This window comes from Somniosus microcephalus, chromosome 6 (genome assembly GCF_052327205.1).
Source record: "Somniosus microcephalus isolate GS21.2 chromosome 6, FLI_Smic_1.0, whole genome shotgun sequence".
Lineage (NCBI taxonomy): Eukaryota > Metazoa > Chordata > Chondrichthyes > Squaliformes > Somniosidae > Somniosus > Somniosus microcephalus.
Genome location: NC_140992.1, coordinates 82,952,589 through 82,976,168, shown reverse-complemented (window position 1 = coordinate 82,976,168; position 23,580 = coordinate 82,952,589). Strand labels below are relative to the sequence as shown.

Genomic DNA, 23,580 nt, shown 5'->3' with positions numbered 1-23,580 from the left:
AGGTTTCACAGTCATATGCTAGCCAAAAATTAATTATAGTAATGAAGCATTTTGGAGCTAAATCAGATTGAAAATGCACTAGCATATTATTAGTAACACATTAGCACATTTAACAATTGCTGAGGGCATGCAGCAAAAAAGTGTTAGTAAATTTCAGAGCAGGAAAGTAGATTAATCTCATTAAAATTTAAAACCAAATAGGATTCTTTTGTAAACAATGAAGAATTATATATGTTGGATGCATTGTAAATAATTAATTTCAATTAACACTCCATATACAGCTTGTAAATAATTAACATTTTCACACACACTATTTTCACCACTTCCTATTTGAAAATGGTAATATTGATGTTCCTCATTTGTGGTAAACATTTAACTTGGATGATTGCAATAATAGCTTAATAGCAGTTCCAAGTTTCAAAAATGGAAATCTATTCTCAAGGACTACAGTAACTGAAATCAGAGGAAGGGGTCAATTTAACTCATTGTGCAGTGGCTGAGAGGGGATCAGTGCACAGGAAATTATTTTTTAACCCACCATTGGTGAAGGCATGAGAAAAACAAATCACTTGGGCTCTGGGAAGGCTACTTGAATTTTGGCTAATAACACATTAAGCTTCCATACCCATTATGCCACAGCACAATTTCAAAGTCATAATATTACTTTTGTTAAGCTTCTCCCAAAAACTGAAGGGTAGCATTCCTGTTGTCAAATACTCTTCCATGGTACTTTGAAATGGGGTCAGCTTCAACGGGTGATTTTGAAATTATATTATTATTTGATATCTGTGAAATAATTGCTTGTCCAAACCACTTTCAGTTCAGGAAAATCCTACAGTTTTGCAGAATTTATCTGTATTTGTAACATTATATCAAAACTAAGTGAGTCATCAATCTTGTCTATATGTGGATATATGAATGTCCCAAAGCAGCAAAAGTGCAAGTGCAGATATCCACGAGTTCCATCCTTCTAAATGTGACTCCCTCTCTCCTTACCACCTCTCACTCCATTTATATTTCCCCATTCCTCTTTCTCACCTAATTGCTCTCTACTTCTTTCATTAAGTCTTTTCCTTTGCCTTGCCTTGCTTGCACAACTTTGTGCCTTCCTGATGGACTTAAACTGGTTAATCAAAGGGAAGGAGCAAATCTTAGAGCATACCAGAGAAAGGCTGAGAATAAGTATAATGAAAAATCTCAAGTCTAAAACAGCAAACTTGGGAAGGTATGGAGCGAAATTTCATTAGAGCAAATAAAAGAGAAGCTAAGGAGAAAGACAGCCATGAAAGAGCAAGATAAAAGTAATGGCACTAGTCACTTCCATAGATAGTCAGAACTTTTTACTTCCATGGGAGTTGGTTCCCACTGCACTGCCCTATATCTACTTAAAAGGGCGTAACTATGGTATCCTCTTGTGATCTGCACTGGATATTCATGTTTTTCACACACCTGCTTCTTCTATCTCTCCGAAGATGGCCCAAGCAAACACTGGGTGAGATGAAGCCCAATCTGAATTGTCATGCTTGCTTTATTTCACAGTAAGGGAACATAAATGGCAACAGTTAACGTAAGATTCATTTTGTTCAATCAGTACAACTTGTTTTCATGTAATAATACAAAATAATGAATATGCTATGCTTCCCTTCATTAACAGGTTGTCTGGCTTGACTTAAACAAAATACTTTGACTACTCTCTCTTGCATTCTGACCCTCTTGTTAGCCATGGCTCAGTTGGCAGCACTCTCACCTCTGAGTCAGAAGCTTGTGGGTTCAGGTCCCGCTCCAGAGACTTGAGCACAAAAATCTAGTGTGGTACTGCACTGTCGAAGGTGCCATCGTTTGGATAAACGTTAAACCATGGCCCCATCTGCTCTCTCAGGTGGAGATATCCCCGGTGTCCTAGCCAATATTTATCCCTCAATTATCATCACTAAAACAAGGTCATTATCACATCATTGCTGTTTATGGGAACTCGCTATGCACAAATTGGCTGCCGTGTTTCCTACATAACAACAGTGACTATACTTCAAAAGTACTTCATTGGCTGTAAAGTGGTTTGGGACGTCCTGAGGTTGTAAAAAGTGCTAGATAAATGCAAGTCTTTCTTCCTTGCAGGTTTTGCTGCTTGACTAGCTTACTGTTACCCTGTGTTTTATCTCTCACTTTTCACAACCAGAAAGAGAAGACCTGTCAGATCTCCTGCTTAACACCCAAGACCAATGACTACCCAAAACAATGTGTGTGAGGTGTTTGTCAATTACCAAGACAAGTTAACCAATTGCTGATTTACAGGCCCCGATATTTACGGGGAGGTGAGGAGGGAGTGGAGGAGTGTGTGGGCGGGGGTGAACCCCAGAAATCCCGGAAACGCAGAAGTCTGGGAATGGCAAGACCTCATTATCATTTTTTTCACTTCATTCTCGCCCGGCAGCCGGCCAGCAGTAGAAGACTGCAGCCGGAGAGCATTGAGGACAGTCCCTGACAACCGGGAAAGATCGGGGGTGGGTGGTAGTTCTGACCAGCAATCAGATGAGAGGGGCAACCAGGAGAGATTGTGGGTTGGGGGGGGGGGGTGGTGATCAAATGGCAATCAGGAGGGAGGGGGGACTAGGGGAGATCGCGGGTTGGTGGACTGTGGGGGGGGGGGGGGGGTCAGACTGGCAATCAGGAGGGAGGGGGGACAGCCGATCGTGGCAGAAGATTTGCTTGATGGGCTGGCGGAGCATTCCAGCTCCTCCTGGCCCAAAAACAGTGCTCTAAAAAAGCACTTAACTACTGCATCCGGCTCCTCACACCTCCCTTTAGCTGCCAGGTTTCCCTAACCCATGCAGGAGGTTTTAAATTCAAATCACTGTCAAAATAGTTCAATGTTGTGTCACCATGGTTCTTACTTCTATCTCCACAGCATAGTCTTTCTTACCCTTAATTATCTTCCACCATTCTCAAAACCCCAACTTGGTAATCTGCTCCAACTGTATATCCCATTCCAGCCCTCTATCTACTCTCTCCTGTGCATTCCCTTTTCCGCCATCAATGGCAGAGCCTTCAACTACTTCAGCCCTGCTCTCGAGTGCTCCATCCCCCCAACCCCTCTGCATTGCTATTTCTCTGTCCTCCTTTAAACCCTATTTTTAGCCATGCATTTGTTGATTTTTCCAACTCTTTCTCCACTGCTTGGTTTCCAATGCTCCTCTATGAAGCGCCTTGCACTGTTGGTGCTGTGCTTTTTGAAATATATATCTAAAACAAGGTGACTGGTAATGTAGTTTCCGTGGACAGTATTCTCATTGATCCTGATGCTATGCCAAAAATGTTCACAAACTTATGTTTGTGCTCAAATCACTTTTTTTCTCCCCATTTTTGTTTCCTCACCACTTTCTCTCTGCCATTTATTTTTCTTTTCCCACTTCTCCTACAGTACAATTCTCTTGAAGGACTCACTCCTGAGGTACAGGTCCACTGATCCCTTCCAGTGCCTCACCCATGTAGCCATTGTTCATGTGTAATTCTTGCCAATCAGTGTTAGCAGGCTAGCCTTATATCGGGGCATTACAGCCAAGCCCAATCCTGTCTTTACACATGCACATTTACAGCAGGGATCACGTAAGAGTGATTAGGAGTGGGAACCCTGGCCAGTCTCCCACCTACTCCAACCCAGAAGCACCGAGTCTAATTGTAGCCCCAATACCATCATCCCAGCTGAGGTCAGTTAACTCATCAGAGATCAAGGATGAAACCCAGAATCTTCCTGGTCTAAATGGCTCAGTTACTCACTGAATGAACTTTTAAAGCCATTGGGGAACCTCAATTTTTTTTAAAGTTAAGGTGAAGGGAATTATTTTATTACCTATTTGAATAAAAGGGAATTACTTCAGAGTGCTACTTAAGAGGTTTGATCTTACATCTATTATGGATACCACTGTGTCAATTAACTTGGCAATCAAATATTTCAGCAACTTTTAACTCAGAATATATTACATCATTAAAAATGCTACAACATCCTTCAGTATGATCTACTGTAATATATTAGCATTATACAAATTAACTTCAGTTCATTCGCTTATCTTAACTAATAACATGTCAGTCACTAGTTTATTACCTAAAAGACTAACACATACATTCCATGGCTGTTTTCTTTTTGTTTGTTTGTTGCATTCACATTATCTCAGTTTTCTATAGAAGAGGATCAGAATTACAAAATCAGTTGTGTGTACATGAATCTACCGTTCTGATGAAAGGTCATCGACTGAAACGTTAACTCTGTTTCTCTCTCCACAGGTGCTGCCTGACCTGCTGAGTATTTCCAGCATTTTCTGTTTTTATTTCAGATTTCCAGCGTCCGCAGTTTTTTGCTTTTGTTTTCTACCCTATCCATACTGGTTTCAATGGCAAGTTGATAAACAGGTTTTTAAAAAATCTGCTCATTAACAGTTGAAATCAATAGTTTTTAAATGAATCATTTGGCATAGTTCAACCTCTATGCATCACTTAGAAATGCTGCACTGTTTTTTCATTAGATTCTAAGCCTGACTGCTTTGGCAAAGGAGAAAAATCTCATGGCTTGAATTAGACAGAATAGGAGGAAACGAAGGTCCTCTATCTGTCCTAGTAACATAGAAACATAGAAGATAGGAGCAGGAGTAGGCCATTCGGCCCTTCGAGCCTGCTCTGCCATTCAACGAGATCATGGCTGATCATCCAAACCCTAGCACCCGGTCCCTACACCGACAGCCATCCCACCCAAGCCCTATCCCCGTAACCCCACGTATTTAATCCCCCCTAACACTAAGGGCCAATTTTTATCATGGCCAATCAACCTAACCCGCACATCTTTGGACTGTGGGAGGAAACCAGAGCACCCGGAGGAAACCCACGCAAACACGGGGAGAATGTGCAAACTCCACACAGATAGTCACCCGAGTGAACAGCACTTATTAGAAAAAGTCAAGGGGGAAACATTACTGTTCAGACCAGCATGCCAATGAAATCCAGTAATAGCTACACCTCAGTCAATATACCAATATACAAGATTAAATGAATATCTATAAAAATACTACTAATTTAATTATTTTCTCTATATAAAAAGTCAATTTATGACCTTGTAGACTTTATAGCCTCAGCTCCAATTATTTTCCAACTCTCATATTATAAATTAAGACATTCCTGAATGCACTTATTAGCATACAGAACCAACATTTATAAACTAAAATAAAAAATCTTGTAACCATGGCAACTGCTAAGCAGTTAATAGCAATCACACTTATTGGAACACTGATTATACAGATATATTGGCAGCAGAAAAATATTCACTGCTGTCACTATAAATTGTAGCTCAATGTAAAGAGTATACTTACAGATACAGGAAACAGCATCAAATCAAACACTTGAAATAAAAAATGATTGACATGTCCTATCCGGGCTCATGCTTGAATAATTGCCACAAAGCACGAGAGAATGACTACCACCCATGGAACTGCAGCTCATCATGACTCATCACCTTCAGGATAAGAGAGAAGTGAAAAATCAAAGGGAAAATTGGAGAAGAAGTGACAGAAGAGGCAGTTGGAGTTCTTGGGGGCGATTTTGCCAGCCCTGGGGAGGTGGGTTTGGAGGCGGGACTGTCGGGAAAATGGCAGAATCTGGGGGCGGGTACCCATTCCGCCCCCAACCCGCCTCTGTGCCATCTTCCCAGGAGGCGGGTAGCCGACCCACACCGGGTCCTGTCTCCTGGAGGTGGGAAGGGGATTACAGCCACTTAACTGCCTGTTAACTGGTAGTTAACAGGCAGTTAAGAGGATTATCCTCATTCTTCCACCAGAGGTGCAGGCTTCCTGATGTCGGGAAACCTCGCCAGGGTCACCGAGGCGAGCAGTGGGTCTGCGGGGGTCGGAGGGGTGCTAAAGTGCGCTGTGGAGGTGAGTGATGAGTGCAAGTGTGCAGAGGTAAATATGTGAGGTGAGTGAAAAGTGATAGAAAATGTTTACTTACCTTTGTTTCTTCCTGCAGGCTTCAACAGTTGGGGAATCGGAGAGTCTCGCATCTTACCAGCAGAGATTACAGATGGCTGCTGCATTCTGTAGGGGGTGGCGCGTGCGCCCAGTCAGTTATGCCCCTGACTGTTGGTGAGCGGTTCGAATCGCTCCCACGCCCCTGGGTTCTAGACACCGGACTTAGGTACAGGCGGCGATACAGAAAGACTCGAGTAGACAAGTGGTTTGGTGTAAGAAAACCAAGATTTTATTAAAACAGAAATTAAAACAGTCTTATGAGGAGTCACTAGTATAAAATACAGGCAAATACAAAATAACTATATACTTATACAGGGAATGGGGAACACACGGCACATCGAGGGAAAAACAATTACTTTAACAGTCCCCTTTATCCTTATCCCACCCTTATACCTAACTAGATTAAGCTATGAGGGGCCAGAATTCATGCTCACCAATCCAAAGCAAAGCCAGCTGTTTTAACGGATGAGGGTTTTGAGGTTTGGTTTTCTGTCCTTTTAGGTACCCGTCGCCACGTGGTCTCGGGGTGCGGTGCTGGAGCTGCTGTTATGACACACCTTTCTTCTCCTCAGCTGCCGTCGTCGTCTCGTCACGATGGGTTCTCTTCTTCTCCCTCGGGCGGTCGTCGGCGGTGACGTTACGTCAACGAGACGATTAGCAGTTTTTACTGCTTAGATTTTACTACCCATTCTTAGAATGCCAACATATTCGTCATGGCATGGACACCTGCGTTTATTCGCAATGTTCAACGAGAGGCTTACCCCCAAGCGCCAGCTTAATTGCAGGGTTCGCCCAACCAACTTCGTCTCACTGTCCTCAGATACTTCCCCTAGTGTCAGCTTATAACTCGGCGCTCGGGTTTTTTAATTAATACGTCTTCTGCTGCCCTTCTCTGCCCTTTGTCGAGTCTACCCTACTCTTCATCTCGGCTCGGCTCGGCTCGTCACGTATAGCTACTATACAAGTCCTGGGCTACCTGCTCAGTTTCGTCTCGCCCTTTTTTGCGGCCTGGGTGTCCTGGATGACTATGGACTCGGGTCTCGTTCCCCTCCCCTGCTGTTGGTATGGATGTCCTTGACTGCTGGAATCTTACTGCGGGGAGCGAGGAGAGACCCGCCACGAAGCCAGGGCACGAGTGCGAGCGGCGGCAGCCCCAAGCCTGATGAGAGCAGAGCGACCAGAGAGAAGAAGACAGCAGCGAGCCCCGATTGCTACTACGGACCTACAGTTATACTCTTCTCGATGGCCCCGTATCTGCGCGCCAAATCAGGTTAGTTCATTGTTTCAATTTTGGTGGGCTGTTTTAAATGATTAAAGCAATCTAAGTTAACTGGTTTTAGATGGCCGTTTATCGCACCTAATGGCCTGATGTCCGGGCTGTATTGCCATTAGTGCATTTTAAATCAGCCTGTCCAGCCTTGATGGCTCCCATAAGCTGTTTCCGATTATTTATGCAGGCAACCTAATGGCCTCAAGTATAGGCCTACCTGGTTTTGATCTGTCTACGATCTGGCGTAATGCATATTCCATGTTTGCTATCTGGCTTTCAAAACACAAAGTCCTTTTCACAGAAACTGCATTTTAAGTTTCGATTTCCCAAAGCTGCTTGTTCTGAGCTGCAGAGTCCAAGCTTTTAAAATCTTACAGGCTTTTGGTCACGAGGTGAGGATGCCATCTTTTGGGTACCCTTTTTAAAAATGTCCACGCAGGGTCCCTTTTATTAATAACCTTAGGGGGAAATGTGAAAATTTTGCGAATCTTACAATTCTCCGATGCAACAGCCATCTGATTTCTGCTCAGCAGATAGGTTTGATGAGTCTTGAATACAAGAACTCATCAAACAACAGAGCATGTCAGTGTTTAACAGCTTCACAGAGCTGGCAAACGACGACAATTCATCTGTCAACAGATGAAACGTCATACGCTGACGTTCTCTGTAACCAGCTTCCCCTTAATTGACCTGCTAAGCCCGCTGGGCAGGCTTAACAAGGTCAATCAAGGGAAATTAGCGTGGGTTGGCCATAAGTCGATGGAGGCAGGACTAAAACCCGACAAGTAGCAGTCCCGCCTCCAACGCGCCACTATTGGCATAATCACCCCCCTTCTGTTTACAATAAGTACCATTGGTGCTTTTACATCAGAGAACAGAGGGAGAATATAATTTGTATTCCTAATCGCTTTTGCTTCCAAAAATGAACATGGGAGTATCTTTCCTGATTTACTCCTCACATTTACTTTTTCCTCTAACATTAGTGACAGTCAGTTGTTACCCCTTTCAGTAACTGATTAGTTGCATATTGCTCTTGCAAAGAGTCAACACAGGCATCATATATTTCAGCGAACTTTAATCAGTTGGTAGCAAATGTGTAAAAAAGTTAGTTTTGCATAGGAAAACCTTTGGGTATACATCATCCTTTTTGATTGGGGTTTCTGTAGAAGCAGGAGCTTGACTTGTTTGGAATAGTACTGAATCAAAGACACACTTACAATCAAAGGTTTCACTTGGTAGAATAGCGGAATGAAATCGTTGAATGGTCTCCTTTTGTACTGGTAAACTTCTATGTTTCTATGAAAGCATAAACAAAGCCCAAACTGTACTTTGTGCTAGGTGAGATATTCTTCAATAATCTTTTACTTGCCACATTCTTTATTAACCTACATACCAAGAAACACCTAATGGAGTTTTCCACCTATGTGACAAGATAAACACAGTATTCTCCAGTTGAGTTGGTTACTTTTAATAAAATCTTATCTTCAAGATGGCTCATGTATTGGTAATGCTGCCCATGAGATTTTTATCATTAGCTGTTCCTGTTTCTTTGCAAGATAAATTGAAAAGACTAGTTTAAAATTCTGCAGTGATGCAGACTTCCTTCACACATTCAATTTCTCCAGCAGATGTTGTCACACAAACTTCAACAGTCCGTGGCATGAATTGTCAAAATTCACAGAACAATTTTACTTTACATTCTATGAAGGGAAATACATATTAAAATTAATAAAAGGTTTAAAACTCAAGGAAAAACATAAAAATCAGTGAACTAGGAGTGAGAATTTGAAAAAGAAAATAGATTTCCATCTGTTTTGGGGCAGAATAGTTGGTACTGGATGAAACTAATTATCTCTCCACAGATGCTGCCTAACCAGCTGAGTATTTCCAGCATTTTCTGTTTTTATTTCAGATTTCCAGCATCCGCAGTATTTTGCTTTTGTATTTTATACCTCTGTTGCTTTTTCCACTGTTTCTCGTGTTATTTGCAAAACAAATGAAATTATAATCATCTTGCTCAATCTTATGTTGCATATGTGCTGTCATATAAAAGAGGTGGTACCAGTGCTTCTGGGAGTCATGGCCAATGCAGCAGAGTTGCAAGAGCCAATCTGTGGCCTCTCCAAGTAAGTTTGCTAATTTAGTGACAATTAAAGTACTAAATTAATACCAAACTATGTACAGTTTTGTGGTGTGGTTCATGCACACTAGGAACTGGATTGAGATTTATTTTGGTAGCAACCTTAGAGCTAGAAGACAGGAAACCTTTATTCCATAAGTCTGGGATGGATTTGAACCAAGCCTCAGAGGTAAAAGGCACAGATTTATCTTTAATTGAAATAAATAAGTGAATTGATTTTTTTTAAATTTTGTATGGGAACTGGACAGCACAATAGATTACAAAAATGCCTTTTCAGCTCTAGGACAACATAAAGATTCCAATTGGGATCATACACGAAATGCGTCTGGCCAGTGCCAACCCAGTGGGTGGTCCTCCTGCTGTCAGCTGCACTCCAGAGTAGAATGGATCGTAGCATACATCCAGGAAAATGTGGATCAATGAATCTGCCATCAGGCTATGATCTCCAGTTCCAGCAAACTAAATACAGAAAGCCTTTCTAATCTGTATTGGGCTGATTCTTTTAAATGAAATTAGATGCCATGTTTGTCTACATTCCAATAGTGATGACACGTCAAAAAGTAATTGCTTGGCTATGAGCCACTGTGAGACATCACAAGGAAATCAAAAGTGCTATATAAATAAAAGTACTTTCTTTCTTTAACCCTACTCTCTCATAAGGAATTAACACATTTCAATATTTTGCTTTGTTCCCTATGAAAAACCTCTGTTGGCAAGAAACTGATCTTGTGTCTGATGATTTAGCACAAATAAGCTGCAAGCAGTATATCTGGCTTGTGGCAGACAATTTCACAACTACTAGATCAAGGTGCTTCAAACTGTAATGACATCATTCCAAATATATACAAAATAAGAATTTAACAAAACTTAATCTGTTGAACAATTTTCAATCTTAATATTACATTTTTCCAGAAACACTTCACCAATGATGTCAAGAGGCATTCTCGTCTCTCAATCTGGGCCAAATGTACAATGTTGTATCAATCAAATGAACTTCAGTCACTAGTAGTACCCTTTTTCTCTGGCTGGTTAGGATGATGCATCAAAACATATCTTCTACCCATGAATCCCTGATTTGAGTCAACATAAGCCTATAAGATAAGAACAGCAGAGAACGCTGGACAAACTCAGCAGGCCAGGCAACATCCGTGGAGAGAGAAACAGAGTCAATGGGGTCGATTTTCAGTGTGCCGTGGAGTCAGGATTGGAGGTGTGCGGGGGGTTAAATTCCCAAAATCGGGGGTCCCGACACCATCCCGCCCAAAACCCACCTCCATGTAAGTTTCAAAGGAGGCAGGTACCCACCCTGCACTGGGACCCGCCAACCCGAGGCAGGAAGGGATTAGTGCCAATTAACTGCCTGTTAACAGGTAGTTAACAGGCAGTTTTTAGCCTAATCCCTATTTTGAAGGTTGTCGTGTGAGATTCCCGACAGCTCCAAACCACGCCAAGTTAGAGTCGTCGGGCCGTCGGGTTGAAGGACTTGGAGGGGTCGAGATGTCAGTGTTCAGGTGAGTGATGGGTGCATGAGTGCAAAGGTAAGTGTGTTTGGTGTGTCTAAAGTGTGTAAAGAAGTTTAAATTACCTGTACTTACCTTTACAGCCTTCCTTCCTCTATGTTTCAGAAGTCCATCATTCAGCCGGCACAGAAAGCAGAATGGCTGCGATCTGTCAAAAGTGACAGCCTGCAACTTTCAGTGCCGGTGAGATTTCTAACTGAGTCTGCGTAGAAGGACTCAGGTTAGAAGTAGTGTTTGACAGCTTCAAACAGCTGTGAAACACTGATATTTCACCTGTCAACACGTCTTGACAGATGAAATTTCAGTCTGTGATGTCACCTGTTGCCGGGTGGCCCTTAATTGGCCTGCTGAGCCCGCTGGGTGGGCTCAACAAGGTCAATCAAGTTAAAATCGCGTGGATTGGCCGCATCTCAATGGAGGCGGGACTACAACCCCGAAAGTTGTAGTCCCGCCTCCTTCCCGACTTATGAATGAAAATCATCCCCTACGTTTCAGGTCGAAGACCCTTCGTCAGGACTGAGAAAAAACAGGAAATTGAACAGATTAAGAAGCAAGTTTGGGGGCTAGGAAATCGGGGAGGGGATGAAAGAACAAAGGGGAAGGTCTGGGAGGGATGAAGAGACATTAAGAGATATTCAAGGCGAGACGAGATGGTAATAGGACAAGTCAAGAGACAAAGGATGGCTCTAGATGAAGTGTGAAATGCGCTGGCAGAATGAAAGACAGCTGCCATGTGGGAGAGAAAAAAAAAAGGCACAAACCAAAAAAGTGTGGATAAAAAATGATAGGGGCCGAGGTTATGATCTGAAATTGTTGAACTTGATATTGAGTCCGGAAGGCTGTAAAGTGCCTAATCGGAAGATGAGGTGCTGTTCCTCGAGCTTACGCTGAGCTTCCGTGGAACAATGCAAAAGGCCAAGGACGGTGAGGTCTGAGTGGGAATGGAGCGGTGAATTGAAATGACAGGTGACCGGAAGCTCGGGGTCACCCTTACGGACTGAACGGAGGTGTTCCGCAAAACGGTCACCCAATCTGCGTTTAGTCTCCCCAATGTAGAGGAGACCACATCGTGAGCAGCGAATACAGTATACTAGATTGCAAGAAGTACAAGTAAATCGCTGTTTCACTTGGAAGGGGTGTTTGGGGCCCTGGACAGTGGGAAGGGGGAAGGTATAAGGGCAGGTGTTGCATCTCCTGTGCTTGCACGGGAAGGTGCTGGGGGTGATAGAGGAGTGGACTAGGGTGTCTCAGAGGGAGCGATCCCTACGGAATGCTGAAAGTGGAGGGGAAGATGCGTTTGGTGGTGGGATCACGTTGGAGGTGGCGGAAATGACGAAGGATGATCTGTTGAATGTGGAGGCTGGTGGCGTGAAAGGTGAGGACAAGGGGAACCCTATTGTGGTTCCGGGAGGGAGGGGCAGGGGTGAGGGGAGAAGACATGGAACCAGCAAAGGCCACTCAACTAATCAAGCGTGTTCCTTCCACACATCATCTGCAATCCACTCCATCATGGAGTCTACCCAAACCATTAAGGTTGCAGATAAACCACCACTTTTGCATCAGTGTAAAGAACTTTTCAGTTATAGGAAATTAACTTAGGAGTCAGGTCCTAATCTAATTACAGAGAATGCTAAAGCCAAGTGTTGTGGCCACATATGCACAGGGCTCTCTCCTGGTAGGCAGAGAGAGAGTTACAGCCAAACACAGCTGGCAGTATAACTCTGGTCTTACAGACTGAACATCACACTTTACAGTTACCAGTGTCAGACTGGTAGTACAGTAGAGCAACAACCTCAAATTCCTCTCCAAAAAAGTTAACTCCATTAATACTGCAGAATATCTATCTGACACTATATCCTACTTTATTCATCTTTGACAGTTTGCCTTCCTTTGCACAATATTTGTACAAACCCAGCATGCAATTATTTCTGTCCATAATTATCCCTGTGAAATTTGTATCATGTTTGTAACTAACTATTTAACCAGGTCTTTTCAAATAAGTGATAATCAACACAATATTAACCACATACATCCACTGCATAGAGAAAACATCCTTCTAATCTTAAATCTTCCTTAAGATTCCTTGTCAACTTTGTTGGTTTGTTATTGCTTCTCAGCCAAATTCCATTCCCTGACTTATTCACCAAGTTCTGCGCCAAGGATGATGATGGAGGTGATGGTATAAATTTCACCAGCACCACAGGAAACATGGCAGGGTGGAACTTCTACTTGCATATTTGCTTCCCTGTCCTAAAGCCCGAGGGCAGGCTAATGTCCATATTGGGAGCAGGCACCAACATCTATAGTGGGGAAACAGAGGCGCCCACCCAGCATGAAGATCAGAAACTCAGAGTGGCTCCCTGTTGCTCCAAGAGAGAAAGTCAGAGGTCGAATTGGGACACAGATGTTGGTGAGCAGATTTTCACTGAACTTTTCTCATTTGATTTCTCAATGGTGGGGCCCATTTCTGATCCATAATGTTACCTACACCTGTTCTCAGCAAATATAGTGCAGCTGCTGGGATTTCCAGGGAAGTCTGGGAATGTCCCCAGACAAGGCTCCAAACTACTGTTGGGAAGTAAGTGGAACAGGCGTAAAAAGCACCTATGCCCCCTCAGTTGGAACTTTCTGTGATTTAAGCCCAACGGATCTACGTTCCACCCCAAATTCCAGTGCCTCCATTTTTGTGTTAGATCAGAATACCATCTCTCGGAGTGTAACTTCTACCCTGGCCTCCAATTTATCTGCAGGATTTCTATCGGCCTGGCCTTAACACATACTCTATATTTCTGTAGCACATCATGGAGGTCCAGGAGGAGAACTCAGAGAATGCATGGCAATGATTTAGTGTATACAATACTATTCAAGTGTTCTTCAGACTGATTAGGACCAGGAGAAAGGAGCCATCCCGCTTAGATTCAAGCAGGTGCACTGTCAGACATAGCTGACCTAAACTAGCAGATAGGTACAAGTCCACTCAGTCCCCAGCCACATCGAAGCAAGCTTGCCCTAAACTCAAGGGTGTGCATCAGAGACTGAATGTTCTGGATGGATCTGCTTGGAATGGGGATGGTTGATGTGTTCCACACAGGTTAACAGCTGCTGTGTAACATAACTGGTCAATGGATACAACCACAACACATCGTAACTGGTTTTCTACTGCCGCACTCTACTAAGTAGACTTTGTGGCTGCAACAATTTTGAAATAGGCGGCTGACATTAAGGCCAATTTCACAAAGCTGAAGACTGTAGGGTCGCATCAGAGTATGGAAAGATTTTGCTTACGCCCAGCTGCAGTGAAAATCTGCTGCCTTAATTAAATGGATTTTAAAAATATTTTATGCAAATAGCCTGTAGAGATGTGAAATCTTTAAAATAAATTCTCCATTATTAGAGAAGGATCCACTGAACATTTAAAATGTCACAGTTTTGTTATAGTCTAACAAAATACATAAGCTGGCAGTCGCAAAAAGCACAGAACCTTAATACAATCTACATTAAAGGTTTTTATTACAAAACGTTGCTTAGCTTTCGCCATTACTTAATCTAAGTCTTCTAGAATTTATAACTACAAACATCTGAAAGTAAAAATAGGATGTAAAATTTAGTGATTTTCTCACAGGCACTCTGAAACACTCTGTTGGATAACTGTACAATATGCCTTCCCTTCATGGTATTTTATTTACAGGAAAAAATGGGGAAAATGAATGACTTCAGCTTTCTATTAGCTTCGATTTAAGTAGTGTCATATACCATAAGAACTCGGCTTATCTGCTGCCCCAAATAAAACACCATTTAATACTTGCTTACCCACCACCCTCATGTTTATATAAAGATTATGACATCTTTACTGTTATTATGAAAGCCAAAGTGACAGCAGCATTTTAAGGATTTGTAAATTAATAATACAGAAATAATTACTGTACCATAATTAGGAGAGTTCTGGGTCTGCTCATTCCATCTGATTCATCCAGTGGCAAAAATTCAAGTGACAATTGCTCCTGGTCCCGGGTGCAGATATGTGCACAGTTCCTCCGAACCACGGAACGAAAGGCTTCAAGCAGAACAATGCTGGCAGTGCAACCCATATCTGCATCCTGAAGCCTACAGAATAACTTCTCCTATGCTTATGCTATATCTGAGAGACAGTGGAACCTTGTCCCTGAAATCAGCCTACATTGCAGCTGCAAGCACACAGCTTTCCAATCCGGATCTGCTTTCTGGTCAGCTGACAACAAGCAACTACACTGATCTGATGCAGTATAAAGTAATGCCAGGGTACAGCTGAAACATGTTGTACTAAAGTGCACTCCATTCTGTGATAGCCAAGGTTTAAACAGTGACTCTCACACAAGAATATCAGAATTTGTAAAACACACCATCGTTTGGGGATTTATTTTGAGAAAGGGTATTTAATGAAGTACTAAATACTGCCTAAAATTGAAATAATTGCAACTGATTTGCAATCATATTTGTAACAAGATAATAACCATAGATCTCAAGTTTTAATTTCTCTGCTGAAGTAGGCATCAGATGCTGTTGCTAACATTACTCTTAGAATGTGCTTCAGGCACAATCTGAATGTTTTGTTTCTCTCATTTTAAACCCTCTTGTATCAGTTCTATGTCAGAAAATTATGTTCCCTAAACAGCTCTGGTCTTGCTGGTGCAGATTTCCTTTCAATGGCTCAGTTGTTTTGGGCCCACACATGCAGATGCTTTGCAGACTAATCAATTTTAAGTAAATGCAGGAGGCTTTCTTCCATGAAACACAGGCCAATTAAATTTCACAGCAAACTACCGCTGCGCTCGCCCTTTCACAAACAAGCAGAAATGGAATACTTTGATAGGCTGATGCCAAGAGCTGTGTGATAATGGGAAGATGTCGCTGACAGTTAACAGCTTACGACTGTAAAGCAGTTAGGAACAAAAGCCATTAACAAGATGCTAAAAAGTTGCATGTTGCTGAAGATGTGAAGCAGTGATCACTGCCAGTTTTATGAGCCTTTGTCTGAGACATACTGTATTGTATCTAAAACAACAGGATAGTTACTTAATGGGAAAAACCCATGCTAACAGAATTTTTGTTTGTGTATGTTTAACAACAATAATAACTTGCATTTAAGGTGTTAAACACAGTAAAATATCCCAAGGTGCTTCACAGGAGCATAAACAGTCAAAAATTGACACCAAGCCAAAGAAAGATACATTGGGGCAGAAATTCGGGTTTCCACGGTTGAGTACGCACAGGGTACTTACCAGTAGGCCCAATGGAAGTGCCGGTTTCCTGCATGCACTGCGCATGCGTGGGAAACCGGCACTTCCGTTCCTCTGAAAGAAGAGGTTCAGAGGTCGAACGCGTGTGCAGGAGAGGCTGCGCGTGCGCATCGAACTTCATTTTTTTTTTTAACAGGTTTTCCCGGGAACGTAAGCCTGCAGAATTTAGAAATGTAAAAAGCAGGCGTAAGGCCTGTTTTTTTTACAAGGTAAGTGGTGAATTAATTAAAATTAAAACATTTTTTCCACAGGTTTATTATTTTTAAATACTTTAAAGCAAGGTACGTTTATTTTTAGCCCCGTTTGAAAAAAATAATTTTATTTTCTAAAATTTAAATTATTGTTTAAAATAGTTATTTCATGTAATTTATAGTTTATTTAAAAAATGTGATGTTTTTTTAAAATTTATTTGAAGATTTAGTGCTATTTTGGGGCCGTAGTATTTATAAGTCTTGACAGCACTTCCTGTCAGACTTATGAATGGAGCATTCCATGCTCTGATTGGCTCCCCATGGCCCACGTGATCCCAGGGGACGCATCGAACTAACCGCACCCCTGGGATACGCAAGCACTGCGCGCCGGCAGCTGAACCAGGCCCCGGATTGGAATTCCACGGGGGCCCAGAGCTCAACGGCCGGCACGCAAGGTAAGTGCAGATCGGGGGCTTACACCCGCGGGAAGCCCCGACCCGAATTTCTGGGCCATTAGGACAGGTGACCAAAAACTTGGTCAAAGAGGTAGGTTTTAAGGAGCATCTTAAAGACCGAGTGTCTATTGACACCACTGTGTCAGCCAAGGAGTTGGAGTTGGGGGGGAACTTATGGCAGGACATACAGCAGTGTATTTTACAGCAAAGCAAAGTCTATTTAAACTGCACACTACAGCAGTCTAAAAGAGCCTATTTATAAAGAAAGACTTGCATTTATATAGTGTCTTTCACGACCTCAGGACGTCCCAAACTGCTTTACAACAAATGAAGTACTTTTGACGTGTAGTCACTGTTGTAATGTAGGGAATGCGACAGCCAATTTGCGCACAGCAAGCTCCCACAAACAGCAATGTGATACTGAGCAGATAATCTGCTTTTGTTATGTTGACTGAGGGATAAATATTGGCCAGGATACCGGGGATAACTCCTGTGCTCTTCTTCAAAATAGTGCCATAGGATCTTTTATGTCTACCTGAGAGAACAGATGGGCGTTGGTTTAAAGTCTCATCCAACAGTGCAGCATTCCCTCAGCACTGCACTGAAGTGTCAGCCTAGATTTTTGTGCTTAAGTCCCTGGAGTGGGACTTGAACCCACAATCTTCTGACCCAGAGGCAAGAGCGCTACCTACTGAGCCACACTGACAAGAGTCTCTAGGAACTGGAGGAAACAGAGCTCATGACCAAAACTACAGCAACTTTTCCTGATAAAAGCAAGATAATTTCTCCTGCAAAATGCAGTGAGTGGAGAATAGTTACATACAAATTATGTACAGTAAAATCAATCCCTTACAGTAGTGCAAGGGCCGATTTTGTGACTGGGGGCGCGTTGGAGGTGGGACTGCTGCTTGTCATGTCGATGTCCCGCCTCCATCGATTTGTGGCCAACCCACGCTATTTTCCCTTGATTGACCTTGTTAAGCCGGTCCAGCGGGCTTAGCAGGCCAATTAAGGGAAAGCCGGTTGCATAGTACGTCAACATATGATGTTTCAACAGTCAAAGGTTTTTGACAGATGAATTGTCATCATTTGACAGCTCTGTGAAGCTGTTAAACAGTGACATTCTCCGCAGTTGGATGAGGTCTTGAATACAAGACCCCATCAAACTTCTTTCTTTAACAGAATTGAGATGGTTGTTGCATCTGTGAATGCAACAGCCACCTGTCATTCACAACACGGAGGTCCAAGGCTCTCCGCATACAAACTGACTGAAGCCTGCAGGAAGAAACAAAGGTAAGTACACTTTTATAAACACTTTGCACTTACTTCAGATACTCACCTCTACACTCTTGCACCCATCACTTACCTTCACACCACACTTTTGCACCCCGACCCCCGCAGACCCAATACTCGCCTCGCTGAGCTGGCGTGTTTTGGAGCCTTCGGGAAACCCGCACTTGAGGGTAAAAAGGGGATAATCCTATTTTCTGCCTGTTAACTGGCTTTAATCCCTTCCCGCTTCCAAGGAGATGGGACCCGGCACAGGACGGCTACCTGTCTCCTGGGAAGATGGCATGGAGGCGGGTTCTGCCATTTTCCTGGCAGTCTCGCCTCCCCAGGGCTGGCAAAATCACCCCCGCAGTCTCCAGGCATGATTGATGGGGGAATTACCCAATCATCTCCTTCTGGCTAGGAACAGTGGTGTCAATATATGCAGCCCTTAAAGGAGGAGGAAGAGGTAGAGAGGCAGAGAGGTTTAAGGAGGGAATTCCAGAGCTTAGGGCTGAGATGGCTGAAGGAACAGCAGTCAATGGTGGGTGGAAGAAGTGGGGGATGCACAAGAGGCCAGAGCTGGAGGAACACAGAGTTCTTGGAGGGTCATAGGGCTGGAGAAGGTTACTGAGATAGGGAGAGGCGAGACCATTGAGGGATTTGAACACAGGGATGAGAATTTTAAATTTGAGGCATTGCTGGACTGGGAGCCAATGTAGGTCAGTGAGGACAAGTTTGATGGCTGAATGGGATTTGGTACGAGTTAGAATATGGGCAGGAGAGTTTTAGATGAGCTCAAGTTTACAGAGGGAGTCAAGTCTAGATAGAGGTAACAAAATCATAGATGAGGGTTTCAGCAGCAGATAGGCAGAGGCAGAGATGGAGACAGGTGATATTACAAAGATGGAAGTCGTGGTCTTTGTGATGGAGAGGATATGGGGTCGGAAGCTTAACTCAGGGTCAAATAGGATACCGAGTTGCAAACAGTCTGGTTCAGCCTGCAACAGTGGCCAGGGAGGGAGATGGAATCCATGGCTAGGGAACGGAGTTTGTGTTGGGGGCCTAAGACAATGGCTTCAGTCTTCACAATATTTAATTGGAGGAAATTTCAGTTCATCCAGGACTGGATGTCAGATAAGCAGTTTGACAACAGGGAGGGGTCGAGAAAGTTGGTGGTCAGATTGAGCTGGGTGTCATCAGCACACATGTGGAACGTGACATTGTGCTTTTGGATGATGTCGCCAAGTGGCAGCATGTAGATGAGAAATAGTAGAGGTGAAAGATAGATCTTTGGGAGACACCAGAGGTAACGGTGTGGAAGCGGGAAGAGAAGCCACTGGCTACGACTGGCTAGGTAAGAGTGGAGCCAGGCAATAGGCTTCCCCTTGTCCTCACCTTCCACCCCACCAGGCTCCACATTCAATGGATAATCCTCCACCATTTCCACCACCTCCAGCGTGATCCCACCATCAAACATATGTTCTCCTCACCTCCCCTTTCATCATCCCGCAGAGAAACGTGCATCAGCAGTAAGTCTAGTGTGTGTGGTCTTGGAATTTGGGGATCACCATTTTATTAAATCAAATCCAATTCTAAATTTTAAAGAGGAGGATGATAGTTTTTTGCGAGCATTTGAATTGTTCGCTGATCACCAATAAAGTGAATGGGCCAGCTGACCTGCTACCTTCCTAAGTAGTAGATATTAGGGACGGGCAATAAATGCTGGCCTTGCCAGCGACGCCCATGTCCCAGGAATGAATAATAAAAAAAGATGCTCTTGTGTTTTCTTGAGTCAATCTTCTCAATAGTCTGGACTACGATATTTTAAAGCATGCTGTTCTCAGGGCTTTTGATTTAATAACTGAAGCTTACAGGCAGAAATTTAAGAAACTAAGGAAAATCCATGCAGTACTCATAAAGAAATGATTATTCAGCTTGAAGACACATGGCAGATGTGGCTTGAAAACAAAGGTATAACAGACTATGAAGATCTTTGCTATTTAATACAAAGAGACAAATTTCTGGAAATAGTTCCATGATTTAAGAATCAGAATCAGGAGTGTAATATTCTCCAGGTGCACATGTTGATCCTTTGTTGGCCTCATGCTATCCGAGAGGTGAGCTGCTCAGCGAGCCAGCTGCTCAGCCTGCCCTAGACAAAGCCAGGGGGTGAGGGAGAGAGGATAGCCAAGCATAAGTCACAGATCAGAAGACAATAAGATTGAGGGGGAGAAATTCAGTAGGTTGTGCCACCCGTTAGCGCATTAAGAGGGCGCTAAGTGGGTCGCAAGCCAACTGGCGCCCGGGCGCGGCACTGCCCACGCCTCCCGCTAAATTCCACGGGACGTTAGTGGTGGCGCTAACCGTCAGCGCTGCGCCACTGCCGATGATGTCATTGGTGTGCGCAGCGCCCCGCTGACACCCCGGCCGCGATATTTGGCAGCGCCCCCTGATTTACCACTGGACGCTATGTCCGACGGGTTCAGGGGGGCCTACCTGCGGCCGGGGAGGTGCAAATTAAAGGCGAGGTGCGGGGCGGCCATTTTTGTTGTTGGCCGCCTGCCAGCACCTGCCTGCGCTCCTGTCCCCGGCCTCCTGAACACCCCCCCCCGCGGAGTGCCAGCTGCGCTCCAAGAGCCCGGCACTTCTCCTCGGTGCCGGGCTCTTTTGCCTGCACTCCCGATCCTCGGGGGCCCAGCTGGGCCCCAGATCGCGCTGCACAAGGCCCCTCCCCTTTAAGAAGGGGAGGAAGGCCTGCAATACCACAACGTGACGTGCCGCAGCGTGTGGCGCTGTGGCACGTAGCGCCATGATATTCACTCGCAGCGCCCAAAGAGGGATGCGGGGCGCCTCCAGTAGCGCCGCGCTTCCCTTTGGGGTGCAACAACTCAATTTCCGGTGCAGGGGCACGAATGTTTCCGGGGCGCTACTTTTAGCGCCCTGGCGAGGCTGGCACCCCAAACAGGGCTATACGCAATTTCTCCCCCAGAGTGTTTAAAATATGGTATAGTGGTAGGACACATGCTTATAAACCCTGTATTTTTTTTTCTATTTGTTGCTTTTTCATATTGCCTTTTAGCCCTTCTTGTCTCCCTTTCTACCTTCCAACTGTATTTTCTTTATTCCCAAGTTTTTCTTTCGTATCGTTAGCTCTGATTTTAGCACATGCCTCCCCTTTAAGCTTTGGTTCAGTCTTAATTTCTCTATTTTTCCACAGAACCCTACCCTTTAATGCACACCGGCTTCACCTTACAAGAATAGTTCTATTTTCTACTCTTAACACTTCATATTTGAACATACCCCACTGCTTTTTTGTTGTCTAATTTGCTAACTTTTTTGTCCAGTTAATTTGGGCCATATCCCTTCTTATTCTCACTGAACCTGATCTTTTACCAGTTCACCACCCACATCTAACTCTTCAAGATTTGAGTATGTAATTTATGCTGACACTTCAGTGCAATGCAGAGGAACTGCTGCACTGTTGCAAGTGGTGTCTTTTGGATGAGGCATTAAGCAGAGCCCCGTCTGCCCTTTCAGGTACATGTAAAAGATCTTACAGCACTATTCAAAGAAAAGCATGAGAATTTTCCTGGGATTCTGGCCAACATTTATCTCTCAACCAACATCATTAAAAACAGATTAGCTAGTCAATCATCTCATTGCTATCTGTGGGACCTTGCTGTGTGAAAATTGCCCCTGTTGCATTTCCCTACATTACAGCAATGGTTACACTTCAAAAGTTATTCATTGGCAGTGAAGTGTTATTGAACAAAGGCTTAGGCTGATATATTTTGATATACTTCAATTACAATTACACCTATGAGGGTCTAGACTCCATGAATAATGATATAGGACAAACTACTTGTAATTCTCAACCTTGTGATGATACATGTGTTATTGTAGATATTGTTATTTAATGCATCATTGTGTCCAACGTCATTTGAAATGAATGGCAAATAGGAATATTGTACTTTACTCAGTATTGTACCGTGTTCCAGTTGTAATAGAGTGGCTGAGTATGATTAATATAATTTGGATTGGGTATCATCCAAAGGCAAGATAATACAAAGGAGAGCACATTTAGGCATCTTCTATGCTAAATAAAGCAAGAACCCAATATGGTAGGTGTAAAAAAATAATATTGAGTATATAAACTCTGCTGAACTTCATCAACAAGTTTAATCTCAAGTTCTATCATATTTACTCTGTTCAGACAGCATGACAGGAAATTAGAAAAGGCTTTTGAAGGTTGGAATAGATTGTAACACCTGACTCTACTTATCACACCACAGCATTCTTTTAGTTATCAACCTTGAAGCCATTCTAACTTCCTGTCCCAGCTGTTGTGAGAAGTTTATTTTATTCAGATATAGGCTATCCGCTCACGTACTCACAAATTTGTAAAATTACCAGACACAAAAGTAGGACTATGCAAAATTATATGAAATGTCAATTGTATCACAGCTATCAGTTAATAGCTTAAGTCACTAAACCCACAGGAAAGTAACAGTGTACAGCGCAGAGAGGTAACGGAAGTGCAATGTTAGTTAAACTAGGACTGGAAGAAACATAGAAAAAATAGGAGCAGGAGTAGGCCATTCGGCCCTTTGAGCCTGCTCCGCCATTCAATATGATCATGGCTGATCCTCTATCTCAATACCATATTCCTGCTCTCTTCCCATACCCCTTGATGCCTTTTGTGTCTAGAAATCTATCTATCTCCTTCTTAAATATATTCAGTGACTTGGCCTCCACAGCCTTCTATGGTAGAGAAATCCATAGGTTCACCACCCTCTGAGTGAAGAAATTTCTTCTCATCTCAGTCCTAAATGTCCTACCCTGTATCCTGAGACTGTGACCCCTTGTTCTAGACCCCTCAGCCAGGGGAAACATCCTCCCTGCATCCAGTCTGTCTAGCCCTGTCAGAATGTTATACGTTTCAATGAGATCCCCTCTCATTCTTCTAAACTCTAGTGAATACAGACCCAATCTCTCCTCATATGACAGTCCTGCCCTTCCAGGAATCAGTCTGGTGAACATTTGCTGCACTCCCTCTGTGGCAATTATATCCTTTCTTAGGTAAGGAGACCAAAATTGCACACAGTACTCCAGGTGTGGTCTCACCAAGGCCCTGTATAACTGTAGTAAGACATCCTTGCTCTTGTACTCAAATCCACTTGCAATGAAGGCCAACATACCATTTGCCTTCCTAACTGCTTGCTGCACCTGCATGTTTGCTTTCAGTGACTGGTATACAAGGACACCCAGGTCCCTTTGTACATCAGCATTTCCCAATCTATCACCATTTAAATAATACTCTACCTTTCTGTTTTTCCTACCGAAGTGGATAACTTCACATTTATCCACATTATACTGCATCTGCCATGTATTTGCCCACTCACTCAACTTGTCTAAATCGCTTTGAAGCCTCTTTGCATCCTCCTCACA

General features: G+C 43.4%; 1 protein-coding gene across 5 annotated transcripts in view; it reads right to left on the bottom strand.

Moving 5' to 3' along the window:
• Nucleotides 1–15,133, bottom strand: part of dock10 (dedicator of cytokinesis 10) — a 300,424-nt gene extending 285,291 nt beyond the window's left edge. For 3 of the 5 annotated variants that reach the window (XM_085990451.1, XM_085990458.1, XM_085990453.1), the window contains exon 1: nt 14,865–15,132. In XM_085990451.1, the coding sequence (XP_085846577.1) occupies nt 14,865–15,026 (162 nt within the window). In that variant the 5' untranslated portion in view covers nt 15,027–15,132. Of the gene's footprint in view, nt 1–14,864 lie in introns of all 5 variants that reach the window. The other 2 variants (XM_085990455.1, XM_085990454.1) reach the window with 2 other exon arrangements.
• Nucleotides 15,134–23,580: the final 8,447 nt, after the last annotated feature.